The sequence below is a fragment of the Chiloscyllium plagiosum genome, unplaced genomic scaffold (genome assembly GCF_037043375.1).
Source record: "Chiloscyllium plagiosum isolate Xiang-an unplaced genomic scaffold, Cpla_swu_hap1 HiC_scaffold_25, whole genome shotgun sequence".
Lineage (NCBI taxonomy): Eukaryota > Metazoa > Chordata > Chondrichthyes > Orectolobiformes > Hemiscylliidae > Chiloscyllium > Chiloscyllium plagiosum.
The window spans coordinates 33,773,952-33,795,878 of NW_028270163.1; the positions used below are offsets into that span (position 1 = coordinate 33,773,952).

General features: G+C 40.3%; 1 protein-coding gene across 3 annotated transcripts in view; it reads left to right on the forward strand.

Moving 5' to 3' along the window:
* Window positions 1-216: 216 nt before the first annotated feature.
* Window positions 217-21,927, forward strand: part of fasn (fatty acid synthase) — an 88,497-nt gene continuing 66,786 nt past the window's right edge. Inside the window, exons 1-5 of one of the 3 annotated variants that reach the window (XM_043714700.2) lie at window positions 217-366; window positions 15,214-15,358; window positions 17,769-17,921; window positions 19,847-20,020; window positions 21,316-21,516. In XM_043714700.2, coding sequence (XP_043570635.2) covers window positions 15,217-15,358; window positions 17,769-17,921; window positions 19,847-20,020; window positions 21,316-21,516 — 670 coding nt within the window. In that variant the 5' untranslated portion in view covers window positions 217-366; window positions 15,214-15,216. Of the gene's footprint in view, window positions 367-1,008; window positions 1,168-15,193; window positions 15,359-17,768; window positions 17,922-19,846; window positions 20,021-21,315; window positions 21,517-21,927 lie in introns of those variants that run through there. The other 2 variants (XM_043714699.2, XM_088000593.1) reach the window with 2 other exon arrangements.

Consider the following 21,927-nt stretch of genomic DNA (forward strand, 5'->3'; position numbering starts at 1 on the left):
TCCCACTACAGGAACTCGAAGAATTAAATTTGATGAAATAAAATAAGCCGGTATCAACACCAGTGTTAGTGAAACTACCATGTTGTCATTGAGAAATGCATTTGTATTCTCCATCTTCTGGTGCAGTGCCCTCCTCAGGTAAGACAGCACAGAGCCAGGTAACTTCCTGCCAGCTTTCTCAATGTTATTTCAAACCGGCGGGGACAAGTAGAAGCACAACGCTGGCTGACTCACCCTCTGACTACTCCTCCCTGTGTACCAAGTGAAGTAAGAACCTTCCTCTTTCTCTCCTTCCTCCGCCCCGCCTGTCGGACTCCACGAGCCGGAGCTGGTGAAATCACATTGTCTGTCTACTACAAAACGCAGGTAAGGACATTAGTTAGTTCAATTGGGCGCACGGCTGGTTTGTAAGATAAATTGATACCGTCAACGTGGGTTCAATTCCTGGCACAGGCTGTGATTACCATGAAGGACTCTCCTCAACCTTTCCCCTTGCATTAGGTTAAACCATCACCAGTTATTTCTCTTTAGCAATGGCGACCTTTAGTGGGATGTAATGTTTAATCTGTCTGGACCAGGTAGCAAAGATGCACTTCACAGGCAAAAATGAAACACAATATAAATATTCTGCCTGGAGGTCTTAGGATATAGTTCTTTTGAGAACCAGTAAGAACAAGTATTTACCTTGTTGCAATAAATTAATTATTCAGTTACTTGCTCAACGTGGGCTTTAAACCGGGGCTAGAGAGAATGTGTCGTATGTTTGAGTTTTCAGGTTGAAGACTGTTTGCTCTGAACCTTTTTTAAACAGGCCGCTACCACGATGTTGCACATGAACTGTAGTAACCTTTTTTCTCAGGCGTTTGTAAGGGGGGGTTGATCATCTCATGAGCTTGTGGTCCAGCCCTGCCTCTCCTCTCATTGGACTGAGCTGAAAACCCAATCTGTCAGACCATGTGGCGTGTCGAGCCGGCGAATCAGTCATTTAAATAATGTAGAGAAGCGTTGAGAGGCGCAGCCGAGCTCTTACAGACAGCTCGCAGCTCGAGGTAGCAGAGAGAGTAATAGGAGATATTTATTGTAAAACAACTGCACTGATTCCACTCAATAAATACATCGCTAAACAAAGGAAAGCGAGACAGAAAAATCTCTGGATTTGAAAGACAGGTATGACTTTCACTTTTGTTACATGATTGTTAAATGACTGGGATGCTTGTGGCTTTGAAGACATGGCCGAGCGATGAAGTAAAACACGAGGAAAGCTTTTTTTTCTCTCTCCCCAAGCTTTTTTAATGGTGCTGTTAGATGTACCTTAATGGAGAGAGTTTTGCCCAGAATTGTACAAAGGTTCACTGTCTCCTTTCTGTTAAAGAGTGAACTATTCCGCAGCGTTAATGGGTATCTTCTAGAGTCTATTCCTTATCGGATCCCTCTGAATTATGCTGCGGTGGGGATAGGATTACAACGCTGCCATTTTATAGACGCATCCTTGATGCTTCAGTGTGGCTGTCCTTTTATATCAAGGAAAAGATCCATTAGCGTCGGAGATGTTTTATTTACAATTTAAAATGGGTTTGATCGGCGAGATCTGGTTAATTTTTTTTTCCCGAAATGGTAGAGTAGGATCTGTCATCATGTTACGGATGCTGGGATGGTCAGGCATGTTGCAATATCTCACAGGGAGGTGCGGACGGCTGTTTCACCATTTCACTGTTGTTCAGGAACCTCCCACTTGCCGAGCCGACGGGAGGAGGGGTTGGGATGTCATTGTGTGTGGACACTATTCCAGCTCCCGGCGTGGGCTGAGAGACATTCCCGAAGAAGAAAAGAACCGATTTCAACTGAACTGCGAGATCGCATGAGAGCGCGGTGCCTCACTCCAGGGGCGGCACCTGCACAAATAACGCGGAGCCAGTTTTCCTTTCATTGATTTATTCCCTAATTCATGCCCCGACAAAGACTGCAGCCTCGCAGTGTTGTGCTCTGTGGATCACCAGGCCTATAATAACCCACATATCTATTTTATTTCAATATCAATCCCCCTGCTATCCCAATCCAATCATTTCCCTCAAATGATGTGTAAATAGCTGCTGTCAACCATATTTTAACCCCGCTCCAAATCTAACCTTCGTAAACTGCTCATCTTTGGAGCAGATGGTCAATAACTAAATGGAATTTACTGCAACCCAGCCAATAAAATCTACAGTGTGGCCGACTTTCACTGAGTTCCTTCAGTGATGTTTAAAAATCAGATTCCCTACAGTGTAGAAATAGGCCATTCGGCCCAGCAAGTCACAAAGGACCTTCTGAAGAGGGTCTTTCAATGTTGAACGCAGACTTGTGCAATATATTTTTGAATTAAGCTTTAAGTGGATTATAACTAATTACTTGATAATGAACCAAATGCAATCCTGACTGTTGTCTAATACATAGATTAGCATGGAAATGTGTCTATCTGGGATTAAAACTGTAGCAATTTGCAAATGTTCTATTTTTACCTGGTCTAGATTTACAGAAACCTTCATGGTCAAACATGTAAAAGTCAAAGAAGCTGTTCTGTTGAACTTATATTTTCTTGCTACAAAGCTTTCTCAGTAAAAATTCAACTCCAAAATATTTTGCTTCTGTGTTAATAGTATTAGCAACAACAAAAACAACTTGCATTTCTATAGCAAATTCAACATCTCAAACGTTGCAAGGTGTGTTGTGAAAGTATAAAGAAAATGGATACCAATGTAAGAGAAGATGTGACCAAAAGCTTGGTCAGAGAGTGAGTTCCAGGTGGCTCAGCCATCAATGTGCCTTGAAGAAGGGGAAGGAGGGAGGGGACAAAAAAGGTCTGGATTGGAGAAGCAAATAGTACAGTGGGTGACAGCCTGAAGGTGATGATTTCAGTCTTTTGGACTTTTTTTTTTGGGGGGAGCAATACAACATTAGACAGGTAGTGTAATGGCACAGAGGCAATGGAGGATTCAGAAGGGTAAAGGTAGAAACTGTCAACATGCTAATGCCACAGTTTGGATGATGTAACCAAGCGATTAGAGTAGATGTCAGTGAAGAAGGAATCACAGATGGAGCTTTAGGAACTGCTGAGGTGATGGGGTTGAGTTGAGAAGAGAAACCATGGTTAGAAATAAAACTAGAAAGTGATGGAGAAACTCATCAAGTTTGGCTGCATCTGTTGGAGAAAGAAAATCAGAGTTAATGTTTCAAGTCCCATTACTGCAGAACTGAAGGGAGAGAATAAAGGTATTGTTGAGGGCATGGTCTTTGCGGGTTGAAGAGTTGTCATAAAAACAGAAAATGCTGTAGAGACTGAGCTAGCCTGTGCGGGGAGGAACAGAGTTATCATTCCAAATCTGCTATGAAATCTTCAGAACAAACATAGAGAGTCAGAGCCAACTCATAGCTTTGACTCTCTCTCTCCATAGGCCTATGGTCTTCTGCTAGACCTGCTCAGTTTACCCAGCAAGTTTTGTTTTGATTACAGATTTCTAGCATCTGCAGTAATTTGTTTTTAGAAGTGTGAGGATGTTTGAGCAAGTTGGCAGCTTCAGGATTGAGGATCAAAAATGGCATGGTTTTTGAAAGTATATTTGTAAATGACTTGAATGGCTTTTTTTTTAATATTTGCAGGCAGAAGGATCCCTGGTAGGCTCTCTTGTCAACACCAGGGTGTCAAAATGACACTCACACAGTAAAGTTATGGTTGGAATAAGGCCTTGCTCACACAGTAACAAACATTCTGAAGGAAAAGTAAGAGGGAGTTAGAGGAGTTTAATGAATTTGGACCTGCAGGCAGAGTTGTGGTGGGTGTTGTCTGAAATTTGAACATTAATAGTAAAAGTAGAAATAGTGTCTTTGGGAGAGAAGGCAATCAGTTGCAGTTACAGTTGTCAAGGAGGCTTCAATTCTCCTGTTGGAGAACACCAGAACAAATGGTAGCCTGAGTGCATCCAGGCCTAGAACCAGAACCAAACAGCAAGTAGGCAAAACTAATGGCTTAAAAATGTGCATCACTTGTTAACAAGTTTGACTTCCACTGTGAGAGATACTAAGTTTCCATAGTCAGTGATATTGAGAAGAATTGTTTCATGCGCATATTTTTTCAGTGCTTACATATCAGTTGCAAATTAATTTGGTTACGTCTGTGATAGACCATAGAAACAAAAATAAATCCTATTTTGGTGCAGCAGCAGGAAAGATAAGCCATTTGGAAGAGGTTTACTAGCTCTTTCTATTAACTTACTTGCAGTAAATGGAAATTGATAGGAATACTAAGCAAACTTCTGATTTGATTTCTTTCAGTTTGCCTTCTGTACATTTGCAGACTTTGTGAAGAAGTAGATAACTTAGTATAATTGGTGTGTTTTTGTCCTAATTGTCAAAGTTTTAAGTTTCATCGAGAACAGTAATTTTCAAACTGAAGTTTTGTTTGCAAAGGCACTTGATGTCCAGGTACGTGTTGTAAATAAGTGACATTTCCTACATGAATTGAGAGCACAGCTTTTGGCACCTTGTAAAAATATAAGGCGGAATGTTCATTGTGTTGTTTTCACAGTAAAATAGCTTTGAGGCCTGCTGTTAGCATACAATGGAAAGGCTCTGCTTGCTAAGAGCAGAGTTTGAGAGAACATTGGTGACCTCACTCTCCCCCTCACTCTGCAAACAACAGACCGTTACTAGGAACCGAGGAAAATTTACTGAATGGTTTGTTAGTCTTGAATCAAGGCATGATTCAGAACAATTCTGTACAATGCTGTGACTTTAAAATGCAACAGGGTAGCTTTGCTCTTGGTTGGGAACATTGAACAGCTTGTTGTGTGTGCAATTAGCACCAGCAAGTACAATCTACAAGCAAGTGTTTGAAAACAGAGGCCAGGCTTCAAATTATTTTTCTTTATCAAGTATTATTGTTTCATTTTTGATTCTTTAGCTACATCCTATTAGCTAAGGATAGTGAGGTTTTCAGGTTGATCCATTTCAAAAAGGAACTGTGGTGATGTAATATACAAGTCTGTGAGGAATGATGCTCATTGATTAGCTCTTTCAAAGTATTGCCACGGACGTGATGGTCCAATTGAACTCCTTCTGTGGCTGCTTCATGTTAAATAGATGTAGCATTCTGTTCTTTATAGTTTGTTTCCTATTGAAAAGAAATGTTTATTAATGTTATTGTCCTTACGTAAAGCTTAAAGTTGAAGAATTCCTGCAAAAAGATGATTAATAGCTGGTAACCAATAACAATGCATTAAGTCTCAATTAGTATAAATCTTTGGTCCAATATACCAGGTACAGGCACTTGATCCTTTCCAATGTTTGACTTTTGAATTTATTGCACTAAGTATTAACTTTTAAGGTTTTGCTAAACCAAGGAGCCATGGTGAGAAGGCACATCTTAACTGTTGGACTGACAGCATGGATTGCAATAGAAAAGGAAGTCAACATAGGCCTGAGTTGGACATGTTAGGAATAATCTATGTGGCTGCATCTTTGGGAGGTCCTTGGGCATTTTTATATGCTTTCAAAATTTGATTGGAGTAGACTGTTCGCATATAAAAGTATACTGACGACAAATGGGAGGCTTTCAAAAGTGTGATAATGAGAGTTCTTGTCAGACTGAAGAGTAAGACAGATAAGAATGGGAACAATGGATGAATAAAGATACTGAGGTTCTAGTCAAGAATAAGAAGGGAAATCAGGAGGGGAGAAGGTGATATGAGATAAACTTGACAGATAAAGTTAAAGATAATCCAAATGTTAAGAGCAAAAGAGCCAGCAAGGAGAGAATAGTGCCCATTAAAGATCAGAGAGTTTGTTTTTGTGTTGAACTTGAGGAGATGCGACAGATACTAAATGAAATGGAGGCTACAGAACTCCAGGGAAATAAATATTGATGTTTTGAAAACAGTTCACATTACAGAAGAGAAAGCGCTGGAGGTCTTAGAAAACATTGAAAGATGGATAAATTTCCAGGACTTGATTAAGTGTATCCCAGGATATTGTGGGAGGTTAGGGAAGAAATTGTGGGGGCACTAGCAGATATTTGTAAGTTCCAAAGGTGACTAATGTTGTGCCTTTATTTAAGAAAGATTTTAATGAGAAATGTAGGAAGTGTATACCTGTAGTCTGACATTGGTGGTGGGTTAATTTTTGGGAGTAATTCTGAAGGATAGGGTTTACATGCATTTGAAGATGCAAGGATTGATTAAGGGTAGTCAGCATGGCTTTGTGCGAGTGAAATCCTGGCTCTCCAACTTGATTGAGTTTTTTTTTTAAGGAAGTAACCAAAAGGATTTGAGGGCAGAGCAGTAAATGTTGTTTACATGGACTTTAGTAAAGCCTTTGACAAGATTCTGCATGGTAGACTAATTAATGAAGTTAGATCCCATGGGATTCAGTGGGAGCTTACCAGCTGGATACAAAATTGGCTTGATAGTAGGAGACTGGGATGGTGGTGGAGGTTGATTTTCAGACTGGAGACCTGTGACCAGCGGTGTTGCACTGGAATTTGTAATGGGTCCACTTTTGCCATTTATGTAAACAATTTGGATGAGAATTTAGGAGGCATGGTTAGTAAGTTTGCTGATGACATCAAAATTGTTGGTATAGTGGACAGTGAAGAAGGTTATCTAAGATTACAAAGAAATCTTGATCAGATGGGCCAATGAACTGAGGAATGGCAGCTGGAGTTGAATTTGGATAAATGCAAGGTATTGATTTTGGTAAAACAAACAAGGGAAGGTCTTATACGATTAATGGTAGAGCTCTGGGTAGTGTTGTAGAACAGAGACCTAGGTATTCAGGTGCATAATTCTTTGAGCTTAGGAGTTAGGACATCATGTTGAGGTTGTACAGGACATTGATGAGGCCTCTTCTAGAGTACTGTGTATGGTTCTGATCGTTCTGCTGTAGGAAGGATATTATTAAATTGAAGAAGGTTCAGAAAAGATTTACCAGAATGTTGTCAAAACTGATGGAATAGGTAAACTTAACATTTGACTTCACATTCTCCAAATTCTTCTTTTCTGCTGTTTTCGTGGTGTCACTATTGTCTTCTTAAATTGAACTGGGAAGCCTTTAACTTCCCAGACATACCTCATTTATTCTATAGAATTGGACTCCTTTTTCAATAGGCAGTTTTCAAGAAGAAAACAGCAGGAAGAAAAGAATTTAAAACAATTATTTTGCCAGCGGTATTGAGCCAACATGCACTATTTACTTAATTAGAAGCAAACAGATGGGGTAGAGTGTGGTGCTGAAAATGTAAGAAATGCCAGTTCTCTTGGATTTGGTGCTGCATTCTCTGGTGCCTCACTTATCGCAGTGCGATGAGAGGTCAGGGTTCTCACACAGATACTTCTGTTACTCTGTAATCATTTGCTTTTAGATGCATTTGAGTCACGTTGGAAGTACAGGCACTCACCATTGTATGCATTCTATTCCACCTACCATTGAAGAAGTGATCTAATTTACAAACTCTTAACAATTTTGGGAAAATTAAGGATGTAAGTAAAAAAGAATTGAGGAGGTAGATTTTAGATATTCATTGTACTGAACTGAGAAAGCAGCTTTGAGTTAAAAGGAATGAAAGTAAAAGCTAAATTATAGTTATAAATGTCAAGTAGTAGCTATTCTGAAGAATTGAGTTAATAAATTCACTGAACCATGCAGATTGGGAAGGTTCTGCACCTAACTGCATGTCTCTGCTGAGTTAACTAATCTCAGTCATGCAAAAGGTGATGATGACATAGTGATTATCACACTGGACTAGTAATCCAGAACTAAAGCTATCGAGATATGAGTTTGAGTCTCACTATGGCGGAGGGTGAAATCTGGAATGCAAAGCTATCCTAACATTGGTTTTTACATAATCAATCTAATACCTTCTTTCAGAGAAAATCTGCCATCCCTGCCTGGCCTGATCTTTGTGAGACTCCTGACCCACAAAAGTGCGGTTGACTCTTAACTACCCAGGTCAATCAGGAATAGACAATAAATGATGGCCTAGCCAGTGACGCCCACATTTATGAACAAAGTTTTTTTATTTAAAAAAAATAAGATAAATGGTCAAGGATCCTGCCTCTTGTGGGGAAATGAATTTGTGTATGTAAGTGAGGACAATATCTTGCTTGTGGTAATCCTTCTGGTAAAGATCCTACTTAGTGTGTAGGATCACACAGCAATGGCAGGACATTGGGAGATTGGAGCCCTGTCTGTGCTAAAGTGGTTGTCTCCTGTGGAGTAACACTGCAGCACAAGTCAGCATCTTTACAAGAGAAAAAGAGTTGCTGTCTTAAGGAATAACTGATACCATGATACCATTGAGAAAAGTGAACCATGGGGCTGGTAAAGCAGAACTGAACAAGGGATCAGTGAATGCAAGTTTCTAAGCTCAAGGACATTAGGTTCGCTGAAGTGGATTATGATACCTTTGTGCCTGTTTGCTGCAACAAGGAGGTGATGGGAAGGAGTTGAATAAATGTAAATTAGCTTCTCTAATACATTTGTTGACCAATGGACCTGCCTTCTACTTATATTGTGTAGAATGGGATAAAATGGAGTTTTGACATTATTTTGTAATATTGAATGCTTTTAGAAATAATGTCATATACGTATATACAGTATTTGGCATGACATTTAAAAGTTGAAAATCACTTGCAAAAATTCATGGCTGGGAGACTTTACCACTGTTGATATTTTCATCTATTTTATTCTTCAATTGGCAATAAAGGTAAAGCGACCATAGTCCTACCAGGCCTTAGGCGCTGCTCTCTCATTAACGAGAACTGACTGCTGAGTTTAACTTGAAGGTCACCATGCCTAAGGCGAAGGGAGAGGTTGGGAAAGGAAGTCCTTCATGGTAACCTCAGTCAGTGCAGGAATTAATCCCTATGCATTGCAAACCAGCTGTCCAGACAACTGAGCACAATTTACCCATACATTCAGGATGCCATTTCAAGCTTGTCTTCAGTAGTGTAACTGAGTCTTAAAAAGAAGTCAATTCTGCTGAAAACACTTGACAGTTAAACATATCAGTTCTTGAGCATAGTGTGCAGACTACATGTGCTGATGCTACATTGAGATTTATCTTATTATGACTAACACAGATAACATTTACATTTCCAGAAATAACCTAGACATTTGACCTGAATATATGTATAATTGGGAAACGCAGAGGGACATGAATACAGCTGTCTGTGATACCATAATTATGAAGGATGAAATTACATGCTGTGGTTTCAGTGCTTGAGGTTCTATAATAAGATTTAGGTAATCAAACACAGGATATAGCAAAGAAAGTGGAATCCACAAAAGCCTGCCAACTGCAAAATACTTCAAGTTTTTCCAAAACCAAAAGAACTGCGAATGTTTAAGGCCCAGTTCTGAGGAAGGGTCATTGAATCCAAAATATTAACTCTGATTTCTCTCTACAGATGCTGGCAGAGCTGCTGAGTTTTACAGCAATTTCTATTTTTGTCTTCCATTTCTTTCCCAATTGACCTATCTACTGCTTCTACAACAACAATTTGCATTTATGTAGCACTTTCACTAATTAAACATCCCAGGGCACTTCTCAGGAGAATTATAAAGTACGACACTGAACCACATAAGGCATTTGGTCAGTTGACTAAAGTTTAAAGTGGAGTCCTAAAGGCCGAATGTGAGGTGGAGAAGTGTAACGGGGCAGTTCCATAGCTTAAGGCCTAAGCAATAGTCAACAATGGTGGAAGGGCCATAATTGATAATCCACACAACACCAGAAGTAGAAAAGTAGAGGTATTGGAGGGTTTGAAAGGTTGGAGGAAATTACAGGAGTAGGAAGGGCATGGCCGTGGAGGGATTTGAAATCAAAGATGAAAATCCTGCTCCATTGGTCTAACTCCTTGTTTTTTTTTTTTGCCACCCAACCTGCCTCCCATCTATGCACCCCCACCCTTCCAGTTGACCTGCCTATGAAAAGTATTGCTGATTTCTGAATTAATCACAAAACTGGGATATTTTAACGTTTTCTACCAGACAAGCAATACTAATTTTCTACTCTGACTAAACCAGTTGTTTGCACTGCTGAGGGGATCATTCTAACCCTGCCTAATAGTGGCATGAACCATGCACACAGAGAGGTAGAACATGCAGCAGGACAGCATGATTAGACAGACATGTAGACAGTAAGAAACAGAGAATCAACTGTGCATGCAGATAAACATTAGAAAGGAGGTAGCAGTTTAAGGCGAGAAGATATTTTGTCTTTTATCAAATGTGTCTGGAACATGGATGGTGACCATATTTAAAAGTCCATTTCGAAATACTGAGAAATACATTGAGACGTTTAGCAACTCTTCCACATCCAATAAATTATTTTTCAAGTGCAGTTATAATTGTTCTTTAGACAGTTATGCCAGGTAAATTGTGCACAGCAGAGACCCACAGATGGCATACGAGGAAGAGAGGGTTTCCAGTGCGAGACTGGGCCAGCTTTTGCTTCTGGTGCTAATTTGCTGAGGTGAAAGGCAGGAATCTAGAAAAGGAAGAGGCAAGAGACTGAAAGATGTGGGAAGGAATTTGAGCATAAAGTAGGAGTGAGACTGTGATGCAGAGAATTTAAATCTTTTTGATCGCAGAGTATTTTGAAGCTCATGACAAAGGCAAACAGGATACTAGTGACAAACAAAGAATCTATGGGTGCATTGCATTCCATCTGTTCACACTAAAAGACAAAGACCCTATTGCATAATTGGCAGAACAAGAAATTCTCTTTAGCATCACATCCTGCACCTTTTAAATCCTGGCTCTGCCACACAGACTAAAATAGAGAAGCAGGCAAATAAGTAAGAGCATCCAGAAAAGTAAAGAATGCACTGAAGGGGTGGCAAGAAGAAACAACAATCTGCAAATGTAATCACCGCTTACTGGTAGATTGAAAATGTGAGATTGAAAACAAAAGGCTGGGAGATTTTGCACTTTTAGTTGTTGCATTGGCATCTATGTACATACAGGAGAATGTACAGAACAATCTAGTGGAGATGTCAAGAAAATATAATCCACTGGGAAATTCTGACCAGAGTATAAGCAAGTTCGGGTAGAAATTTCCTAGTGTCTGAATAATCTGGGCAAAAGTGGGAAAGCTGGGAGAATATGGTGAGAATGAAAAATAAGGTTCATGAATCAAGAAGAAAATGCTTGATTCTCTGTTTTAATGTTTCTGTGACTAGATGAGAATCTCGTTTGTAAGGAGAGTGAACCCTATTTGAGTGCATTAACATCTCCTTTATTGCTTAATCTCACCTCATTATGTTCTCCCAGATATTGGTGAGAAACTAGACAGTGGCAATTCCTACTTGAAAGTCATGTTGTGGAGATGGTGTTGGACCATGCTGGGGTGGACAAAGTTTTAAAAATCACACAGCTCCAGGTTATAGTCCAACAGGTTTATTTGGAAGCTCTAGCTTTCGGAGCACTGCTCCTTCAGGTAGTTGTGGAGATGGTTCATGAGACAATTATAGCTAAAGATCAGTGTCATGCAGCTGAAACGATATATTGAACAAAGTCAGATTGCTGTTAAGTCTTTCATCTTTTAGAATAGGTTGCAGATTTTGGTTAATTAATATGTAAATCCCAGAACTTCTTTTAAGTCACATTCTCAAGATAAATTAAGGTTTTATCTTTAAAAAAGTGACATCTCAGCTCAGACATTGGATTAAAAATGTGAGGTTAGAGTCCGTCTGTATTCCAGTCTTGAGCCAGACTGGTTCTATTTCCAAAGTAGGAAGTTATAAAATGTTACATGGATTGACTACCTGCAGATTGTTTGTTTGTTAGTTTGTTTGTTTGTTTATTTTTGAGTAAAATAATTGTCTGCAAATGCAAATTCACCCATAGACTTGTACGTGTGTGCATGAAAGAGAGTGTGAGTGCGCGTGAGAGTGTGTGTGTGTTTGCGTGCTTGTTACTGTGTGTGAGTGTGATGGAGTATAAGCCTGTGAGAGGATGTGTGCGCAGTGTATGAGAGACAGCGTGCATATGAGAGAGGGTCTGTGTAAGTGTGTGTGACAGTGTATAACTTGAAAGTCAGGACGATAATCTGATAGTTTACCTGGGAACACTCCATGGACAGTGACCACCTACACCCTCTGACCAGGGAAGTCTGTATTGGCAAAGCACCAACCTTGCCATGTCATCAGTTAACTACTTCAATACTGCACTTTGGAGCTGACCAATACCTTGCATTCCAGTGTTGCTGCCAGGTCACTTTGTGCAGAAGGACGGTCATCCATTTCATGCCTTTCAAGGCTCTCGCTTACTTAGCGCTTGCTACTTTGTGCTTACTTAGTCACTCACAGCAATTCTGCCTTGCCTTTTAGCACAGACAGAAAGCCAGTATTTGAGCATTGAATAGGATGTGATGATGTACAGCAATATCTCACCTACAGTAATGTGACAGCAGCTTCTGCAGCAAACAGACTGCATGTCTGAGGAGTATAGTCCTTAGTCCAGTGAAACAGGGACTCTCGTCAGTCAGGAGGCTGATCCATCCTCAGTCAGGAAAGGTGATGAATTGTCCTGAGTGAGTATGTAAGAAAGAAACAGAGGACAGGAGGATTAATCCTTTAGGGAGGAAGGAATGAATGAAAGCTGTTGAGGAAAGATGCTGCATGCAAAAGTGAGAGGGAAAAAACTGAGCCTTAGTGAGAGATGGGTGCAGTAACAAAGTTAGTTTGTGTCAATTAGCAGAGAGAATAAAATGGCATCCAGCCATAAGGTCACCCAACATTGACTGGCATAGCTGCAGGTTCCTGTGGACCATCAGAGGTATAGTTAGTACCTTTACAGATGACACCAAAATTGGCGATGTCGTGGACAGCGAAGAAGGTTACCTCCAGGATCTTTATCAGCTGGAGTTTAATTTAGATAAATGTGAGATACTGCATTTTGGAAAGGCAAATCCGAGTGGAATTTATACGCTGAATTGAATTGAAATTTATTGTCACTTAATGGTAAGGTCCTAGAGAGTGTTGCTGAACAAAGACATCTTGGAGTGCAGGATCACAGTTCCTTGAAAGTGGAGTTGCAGGTAGGTAGGATAGTGATGAAGGTGTTTGGTATGCTTTCCTTTATTGGACAGAGCATTGAGTATAAGAGCTGGGAGGTCATGTTGCGGCTGTACAGGATATTGGTTAGGCCACTGTTGAAATATTGCGTGCAACTCTGGTCTCCCTATTGGGTTTAGGAAAGATTTACAAAGATGTTGCCAGGGTTAGAGTGTATGAGCTACAGGGAGCGGCTGAATAGGCTGGGGCTGTTTTCCTTTGAATGTCGGAGGCTGAGGGATGACCTGATAAAGGTTTATAAAATCATGAGGGGCATAATAGGATAAATGGACAAAGTCTTTTCCTTGGGGTAGGGAAGTCCAGAATGAGAGGGCATAGATTTAGAGTGAAAGGGGAAAGATTTAAAAGGGACTTTGAGGGAACGTTTTCATGCAGAGGGTGATGCGTGTATGGAATGTGATACCAGAGGAAGTCGTGGAGGCTGCGACAATTACAACATTTAAAAGGCATCTAGATGGGTACATGAATAGGAAGGGTTTATGGGCCAGGTGCTGGCAAATGGTACTAGACTAAGTTAGGATATCTGGTCAGCATGGACGAGTTGGACTGAAGGGTCTGTTTCTGTGCTGTACACCTCTGCTAGACACCACACAGGTGCAGTGACTGCTACAAATCAGGCTGGCAACATCCGTTACCATGCTTCCTTCCTGCAGACCTGGTGAAAAAAGGATGCCTCTCCCCATCCACCAGGCACCACCCTGTCCCCCTGTGAAGCCTTTGTGCCTTTTTGCCTTTCTCAGCCGTGATGTTTTGGAATTGCATAGCTGCACACTAACGGCAGCTCGTGGCCTGCAGCTAAGCTTTAAACATGGCACCTGTGCTGTGATTGCCAGAAGGACTTGACACTGATGAGCCCTCCTGCTGCTTCTGAGAACAAACCTGTGTGTGAAAGAGCTACAATGGAGCCAGAATGTATAACTAATAAGGTATATTGTGGAGAATTGTAGAAGAAAATGCACGAGGGCTCAAGGAAGGTAACCCTTCATGAAACTCCCTGAAATTGACGTGGGAAAATTCAGCCCGTTATAATTTGGAAACTGTCCCCGTGATGGCAGCTTGGCCCAGTGCAGGATGATGACAGAGGTCAGACTAATAATGTTGCGCCATGAAAGTGATTTTGGTACCTCTTTTTATAACTAGCTGACACAGATATTTGCCTGTGTGATGGCATATGGTGACTTGCAGCAATATAAATTGGAAGGAATCAGGTCATGATAGTACAGAGAGATGAGACAACAACAATACAAATAGAATTAGTCTTACCCCTACCCTGTCAGTTGCATCTCCTATAAAATTCTAAGCTCATCTTGTTTGCAATGTGGTGTCTCAATGACCTGGTTTCATTTTCAAATGTAAACAGCACTGCAATTAAATTATTTCCCTTTTTCAGAACTTAGTAAAGTCTAATTCTTATCAACCATGATAGCTGAATTATGTTTATGGATTTATGACAATGAAGCAATAATCCAATAAACGCTGTGCCAAAAATTGTTTGAAATTGCTCTTGAACTGGAGAGTGTATTAGTTGTGATATAAGAGATAGAAGTTGTTTTATTTTGAAACTTATGAATTGCTTGCCCTCTGACTGACGTGTAGCTGCACAGTATGTGTGCTGATGATAGTGAGGGTTTCTAAACAACATCCAATCTTCTTTTGTTGAGAGTTGGCCAATAGTTGGAATTTATTTCTCTTTGCCTGTTTTTCCGCTTTATCAATGACCCTGATGTGGGAGCAGCAGCAACCTGCGTAGCTCGAGAGCCCAGTTGTCACCATGGCCAGTCTCCAAATTGGGATCTGTCCATTGGCAGATAACTCTCACTGGGTAGCAAGTGTATTGATGATCCTGTTGAGTGAAAGCCAGTGGATTTTGCTTTGAAATGACTAATTGTAACAAAATGATAATATCAAAAATACTCAATTCGATTATGGCTTTTAGGTCCTTGCTGAATGCTAATTTGTTGTCATATGTTCAATATTGCCACAATGACTAATCTTAATTTAATTATCTGTAAAGGGGCTTTGAGACATTCGAAGGACAATAACACTCTACAGATGTGAGACCATTTTTCAGTTCTTTGATGGGACTTATTGCTTCATGTTGCAGCCTATGAGTGGAGCCAGAATGGAGGATATTGTGGTAGCAGGAATCGCAGGAAGACTGCCAGAGTCAGACAACCTGCAGGAATTTTGGGATAATCTCGTCAATGGTATTGACATGGTAACAGATGATGATAGACGATGGAAGCCAGGTGGGTACTGAGAGAGTTGGAAATGCTTGCTCTTTATTTAATGATTATTAAATACACTCGACCTTTTTTCTCACAATCCATTAAAAAGATTTTTGTTTTCTTGTGCTGCTCAGCATTATTTGCTATGACCTTTTCTCATGCTGTTTCCTTGTTAAGCAGAGAAATTATAAAAGCAGTTCTAACTGTTACTATTTGGTGTTGATAAGTTGCAAACATAAGTGGAAGCAAAACTGCCGTATTGTGGGGTATAAACCGATGGAGAGATTTAGACAAGGGACAAAGAAATTCACCTTTTTTTTTTTAAACCAAAGAGCATATTTTCTGCTTTTGATTTTAAAATATTGTTTGTTTCATCCAGGGATGAGATTAGCTAATTTCCAATGTATTGATACTTGAGACAAGACAAGCTTCTCTAGAGATTTAAAATTTCAAATGCAAAATCATTTAATTCCTTATCAATACAATTAAATTTGAGGTGTACATCCAGAGTAAAGACTCAACCTGTCTCTGGAATGAAGTAGTTTGTTTTGTGGAGAACGGAGTTTCATTCTCATTTGTATCAGTGTCACGTCAGACCCTTAGTGCAGCTGCTTCCAACAATGCTATGATTGTAGTATAAGTACAGCACAAAGCTCCCTGTAGAATAAGTAACTGGCATTATTTTTGTTTTGAAGGAATAGATGGGTCTTACTTCTACAAAATGCATGTTGGCTTGGCTCCATGGGTAACCTGTTTCCTTCAAGGCCAAAAAGTATACTTTGGAGTCTTATTCAGGACTATAATTGAGTGCATTGTTGGAGCTGCTGTCTTTTGAATGAGACTCTAAACCAAATGTGTTAACTACTTAACACTGAGTGCCAAAGAAATTCAGCAGGTCTGGAGACAAACAAAGTTAATGTTTCAAGTCTGGAATGGTTCTTCTTTAGAACTTCTGTCTCCATAGACAGTGCCAAACCTGCTGAATTTCTCTAGCTTTCCCTGTGTTTGTTTCAGATTTCCCTCATCCCCAGAATTCACCAAGGCTGCTTAGACAACATTTTCCAAATAGCACAACCCAAACCAATCAAAGTACAAAGGCAGCAGCTTCCCAGGGAAACCACCCACCTGCAAAATCCCCTCCATGCCACGTGCAATCCAGACTTGGAGAGGTATCGCTATTCTTTGTGTCAAAATTGGAATCCTGGAAATTGCCTATAAATTGCAGGTGTACATATGAAATGGCCATCAGTGGCTCAAGATAGCTCCCTACCAGCTATTGGGACAATTAGGGATCGGCAATACAAGCTGGTAGCAAAACCTGCATTCCCTGAATGATGTTTAGGGATCTTCAGCTGACAAATCTTCAATTTGTTCCTGAATATTTCTGCTCTGTATACCAGTATGTAAAGGTGAATTGCTTTCACCTCTTTTTGCTTGGAGTATTTGGCCTTTGTTTAGCATCCCTCTTTACCACCTACTGTTTCTTTGAGCTCAAATTAAACAGCATATAGAATCCCTACAGTGTGGAAATGGGCCATTTGGCCCACCAAGTCTACACTGACCCTCCCAAGAGTAACCCACCCAGACCAATTTCCCAACCCTATTACTCGACATTTACCCCTCACTACTGCACCGAACCTACACACCCTGAACACTATGGGCAATTTAGCCTGGCCAATTCACCTAATCTGCCCATGTTTGGATTGTAGGAGGAAACTGGAGCACCCGGAGGAAACCCTTGCAGAGACTTGCCCAAGACTGTAATTGAGCCCAGGTCCCTGGCGCTGTGAGGCGGCAATGCTAACCACTGAGCCACTGTGCCAGCCCCTATTTTGGATTATCCTTAACCCTATTTGGCAAAGCTATCTCCTGTCCCTTTTTTGCCCTTCTTATTTCTCTCTTAATACTACTCCTACTGCCCTTCTACTCTTCTCGTGAATTACTCAGCCACAGTTATCTTTACCTGAGATATACCTCCTTGTTTTTCTTGACAGGAGCTTCAATTTTTCTAGTCATCCAGCATTCCCTACACCTCTATGCTGTACATCTTTATGACTCCCAGCCTTGTCCTTCACACCATCTCTGAACTCTCACGGGCCTCCCACTTCCCAACCATCTTTGTGTCTGTGAACAGCCTCCCCCAATCAACTCTTGAAATATACAGTTTTAATTTCAAAATTTACTGTGTTCAGGTAGCTGTCCACGAATAATGCATATCGCCCAGAATGAAAATGAAAACTTGGCAACATTAGCCTTGATTAAATTGAAACCGTCTCAATTGCACAATTTGTAAGTATATTTGATAAGAGTGATAACCTTCTTCTTTTCCCTTTTATCCACAAAATGGCTGCTGCTATATCATCTCATTTTCTTTTTGGTTTAAATTTAAATGAGTTAAGGAATTAACATTTACCTTGATTTTTCTCTCTAGGACTATATGGGCTCCCTCACAGAAGTGGGAAACTGAAGGATATCAGCAAATTTGATGCCTCCTTTTTTGGTGTCCACCCCAAACAAGCGCACACAATGGACCCCCAGCTCAGGATCATACTGGAAACTGCATATGAAGCTATTGTAGATGGAGGTGTGCACTACATTTTCTAAGGTTGCAGCAACACTGCATTTTGTATTTGCAGTTGTCTTAGTTCATTTTCAGTCCACAATTTTTGAACAGTAATTTTAATATCAATTCTATTTGGAAGCAGGATTAAAAAGCTTTGTGACGTAAGTTACAAATATTCACCTGATTTTGATCCTTTGGAAAAACAGAACTGAATTCAAGACTGGCTGTAACACACAATTACGGAGTGGTCTCAGCATAGAAAGAGACCATTCAGCCTATCAGGACTAAGTCAGCTCTACTCAGCTAGTCCCACACTCTCTGACCTTCCCTTTTCTTGTGGCTAGTTAGGGTTTCAGTTTCTTATTCTTCAAATTCATTTTTGAAAGCCGCAATGAAATCTGCCTCCATCATACGCTTGGGCTCAACTTTCGCCAAATGCCTAACACTTATGACCCGTGATTCTCAACCTTTCCACTCATAGTGCTGTTTCCCTTATCACTCTGTCCAGATTCCACTTAATTGTGAATACCTTTATCAAATTTCATGTGACATTCTTTTCTCAAGAAGAACATACTCTGCTTCCCCATTCTAGCCTTATTTTTGCATTAGAGGCTTCATCCTTGTAAATGTTCCCCATGCATCTCCAATAACCATTTCATCTTGCCTAAACCATGGTGCCCAGAATTGGACACTGTACTCCAATAGAGACCACAATTGTGTTTTGTAAGAGTCATAATAATTTCCTTCCTTTGTATTTTATGCCTTTGTTTTTAGAGCATAGGTTTCTAGCTGTCTTTTACACAGCTTTCTCAACATAGTTTGCCATCTCCTATGATATGTGTGCATGTATGCCCAGGGGTGACTTTTTCTCTCTCCCTGTATCCCTATTAGAATTGCCCAATTTGTTTAGATTGTTTCCTTGTTCTTTACTGAAATGTATCATGTCGCACTCTCAGTATCAAATTTAATCGATCACAAGTCCACCCATTCCACCAGCTAGCCCTGTTCTCTTGAAGTCTATCATTTATCCACCTCATGGTTCATAATACTTCCAAGTTTTGGGTCGTCAGCAGTTTCCAGCAGGTTGTTGTGTTTGAAATTTTCGCATCGAACTCCTAGTCCAGAAATTAATATGCTCAGTTGTCTGACTCTTGTTTAAAGGTCCTGAGTTCCTTTTACTGAGGTAAGACAGTTCAAGTCATCCTACCCTCCAACTATAAATTGAAAATAAGACATGAAGGTGCCTGTGTTCACACACAAACTCACGTTTGATCTACGTCACTGCTAGCAGACATCTCCAATGTAGAGTTAACTATGACTTGCAGAAGTACTGACGTTGATTCTTTTATTAATCTCTATAAAGACTGTCATCTTGATTGACATTCCAGATCTCCAAGCATCCATCAGAGTTAAATCTCAAGAGAGGTCTAGAAAGTCTATTGCAGTGCAATTTGGTCATCAAATGTCAATGTAAAGAAAGTGCAATTTATCAAAAAGATGTAAGAAGATAGGTTATCCGGTATTATTTTTCATCAGATGTTTGTTCTATAGCCAGCTAATTAATACATTTTACGTACCTTTTGAATTTTCTCCATGTGCCACTTTATCTGGTTGCTGAATGTTCCATTAAGATCTCAGCACACCCAAATTTGTTGTGACAAGTATGGCAATTATATAAAACTGGTGCATCCTGGAGACAAAGCTTCAGGGATACAACTGTCCCACATGCTCAAGTAGCTTCTTTCAATCTCAAATTAGCCAATTCAAAACGTGCTTCATCCTTCTGGTTTGGGTCGTACTTCTATAATTTAGCCTTTGCTATTAAATATTGGCACTGTTCCACATTGGGAGCACTGCAACTAGGAACATTAATTGTGACTGTCTTCATTTTTGAATCAAACCATTTTTACGACGTTGACCTGCCTTATTTTATGCCTGATCTTTAGGAGTAAATCCTACGGCTCTACGAGGTACTAACACTGGAGTTTGGATTGGCGTCAGTGGCTCTGAGGCAGCTGAAGCTTTTAGTAGAGACCCAGAGGAGTTGCTAGGATACAGCATGACTGGCTGTCAACACGCCATGTTTGCAAACAGACTGTCATACTTTTTTGACTTGAAAGGTGAGGAAGCTTCCATTAAGATGACCCATGACAAATGTTTTTTGGTATGAAGTATTTCATAATGGTGTTTTGTAGAATCATACAGTCCAGCCCATCAATTCTCTACTGTCAAAAATATACTACTACCTACACTAGTCCCACTTTACCTCACTAAGTCCATGGCCTTGAATATTATAACACTTCAAGTGTGCATCCAAGTACTTCTTAAAGGTTATGAGATTTCTTGCCTCAACTAGGCATAGCACTCCAGAACCCCACCACCTTTCTTGGTGAAAACAATTTTTCCTCGAATCCCCTCGAAACCTTTCGCTTTAAAATTATGCCCTCTTGTATTTGACCCTTCAACTAAGAGGAACAGCTGCTTTCCATTCCAGTCCATGCCCTTCATAATCTTGTACTCCTCAATCAGTGCTCCAAAAAAAGTAACCAGAACTGAAGTTATCGTCCCAAGCAACATCCCTGCAGTGCACTTGCATCCTTCCTATAGTGTGGTGACCTGAACTACATATGGTAACCATAGTTCTGTACTACTCCAACGTGACCCCTCGGCTCTATTCATCTATGACAAAACTGACGCAGCAAATGTCTATTAATCTGCCCCAGTACCTACAGGAATTGTGGACAAACGCCCCAAGATCCCTCAGTTTATCTGGTTTTTTAGTCTCTTTCCATTCGTTCAAGTATTCCGTTGCCTTGTTCCTTCTTCCAGAGTGCAACATCTCCCATTTATCAGGATTCAATTCCATTTAGCATTGATCTGCCCATCTGATCTGCCCATATATCTTAACTCCTTCCCCTCCACTGTCAACCACTTGACCAATGCTTGTGTTATCGTCCCTCTTGCATACTCATCTGCATCATTTATGAACATCACAAACAGTAAGGGCCAAGCACTAATCCCTGTGGTATGCCACTGGACTCCAGTCCCACAAACCGCTGTCTGCCACCACTCCTGTGACTACCACTCATTATGTTAAGTGTCTGTTGACAGTTATGTGAATGAATTTTGGTAAAGGTTCGTTCCTGTCTTTGGAAACTCACAACTGGTGATTTGTACTCAATTTTCACTGACGTGACTCACAGGGACCTTGATCAACACAGTATGTCACTGATATCAGTGGTTAGTTCCCTGTCTGGACAGGTTGGGCTTTCAGTTGGCTGGGAGCCAGTCAGTGCAGGCCAGAGGTAACCAGCTAAACCATTGTGATTGGCCACAATGTGGTGGCAGCATTGTGACTATCATGGAGATTTTGGAGGAATGTTACAAATAACTTGCTATTCTGTTTGGATTTTAGGTCCCAGTAGTTCCATTGATACTGCTTGCTCATCCAGTTTGCTGGCACTGGAAAATGCCTTCCAAGCAATTCGTCATGGCCAGTGTGATTCAGCCCTCGTAGGAGGGGTCAATCTTCTTCTGAAACCCAATACATCAGTGCAATTTATGAAACTGGGCATGCTCAGTCCTGATGGAGCATGCAAATCCTTTGATGCTTCAGGTAGGAGACATAAAACATTTGGAAGAAGATTCTTTTCTCATTTCAGTGTCTGGAATATTTCGCTAATTGTTAACTTCAATATAATTTTAAAGTGTTTGCTACATGAAAATAGCTACTCGTTGATTTTTCTCCAGAATATTCAAGTTGTAATTTTTTTTTTCGTTTTTCTGTTTTCTTCATACTTGGGGGCACTGAAAATTGTGAACACCTAACCATTTGAGACAGTTGAGGTTGAATCATGTGTCTTTACCATCTGTCAGGGTACAATGACCTTTGCAAGAAACTATTCTCAATTTTTCTTTGTCCAACTACTCTAATAGTATTGCATTTGCAGAATCCATTAACATCCTGCATTATTGCTCAGGGGTTAAAAAATCTATTTAAAAACTATTAAACGTTAAGAATTTTAAC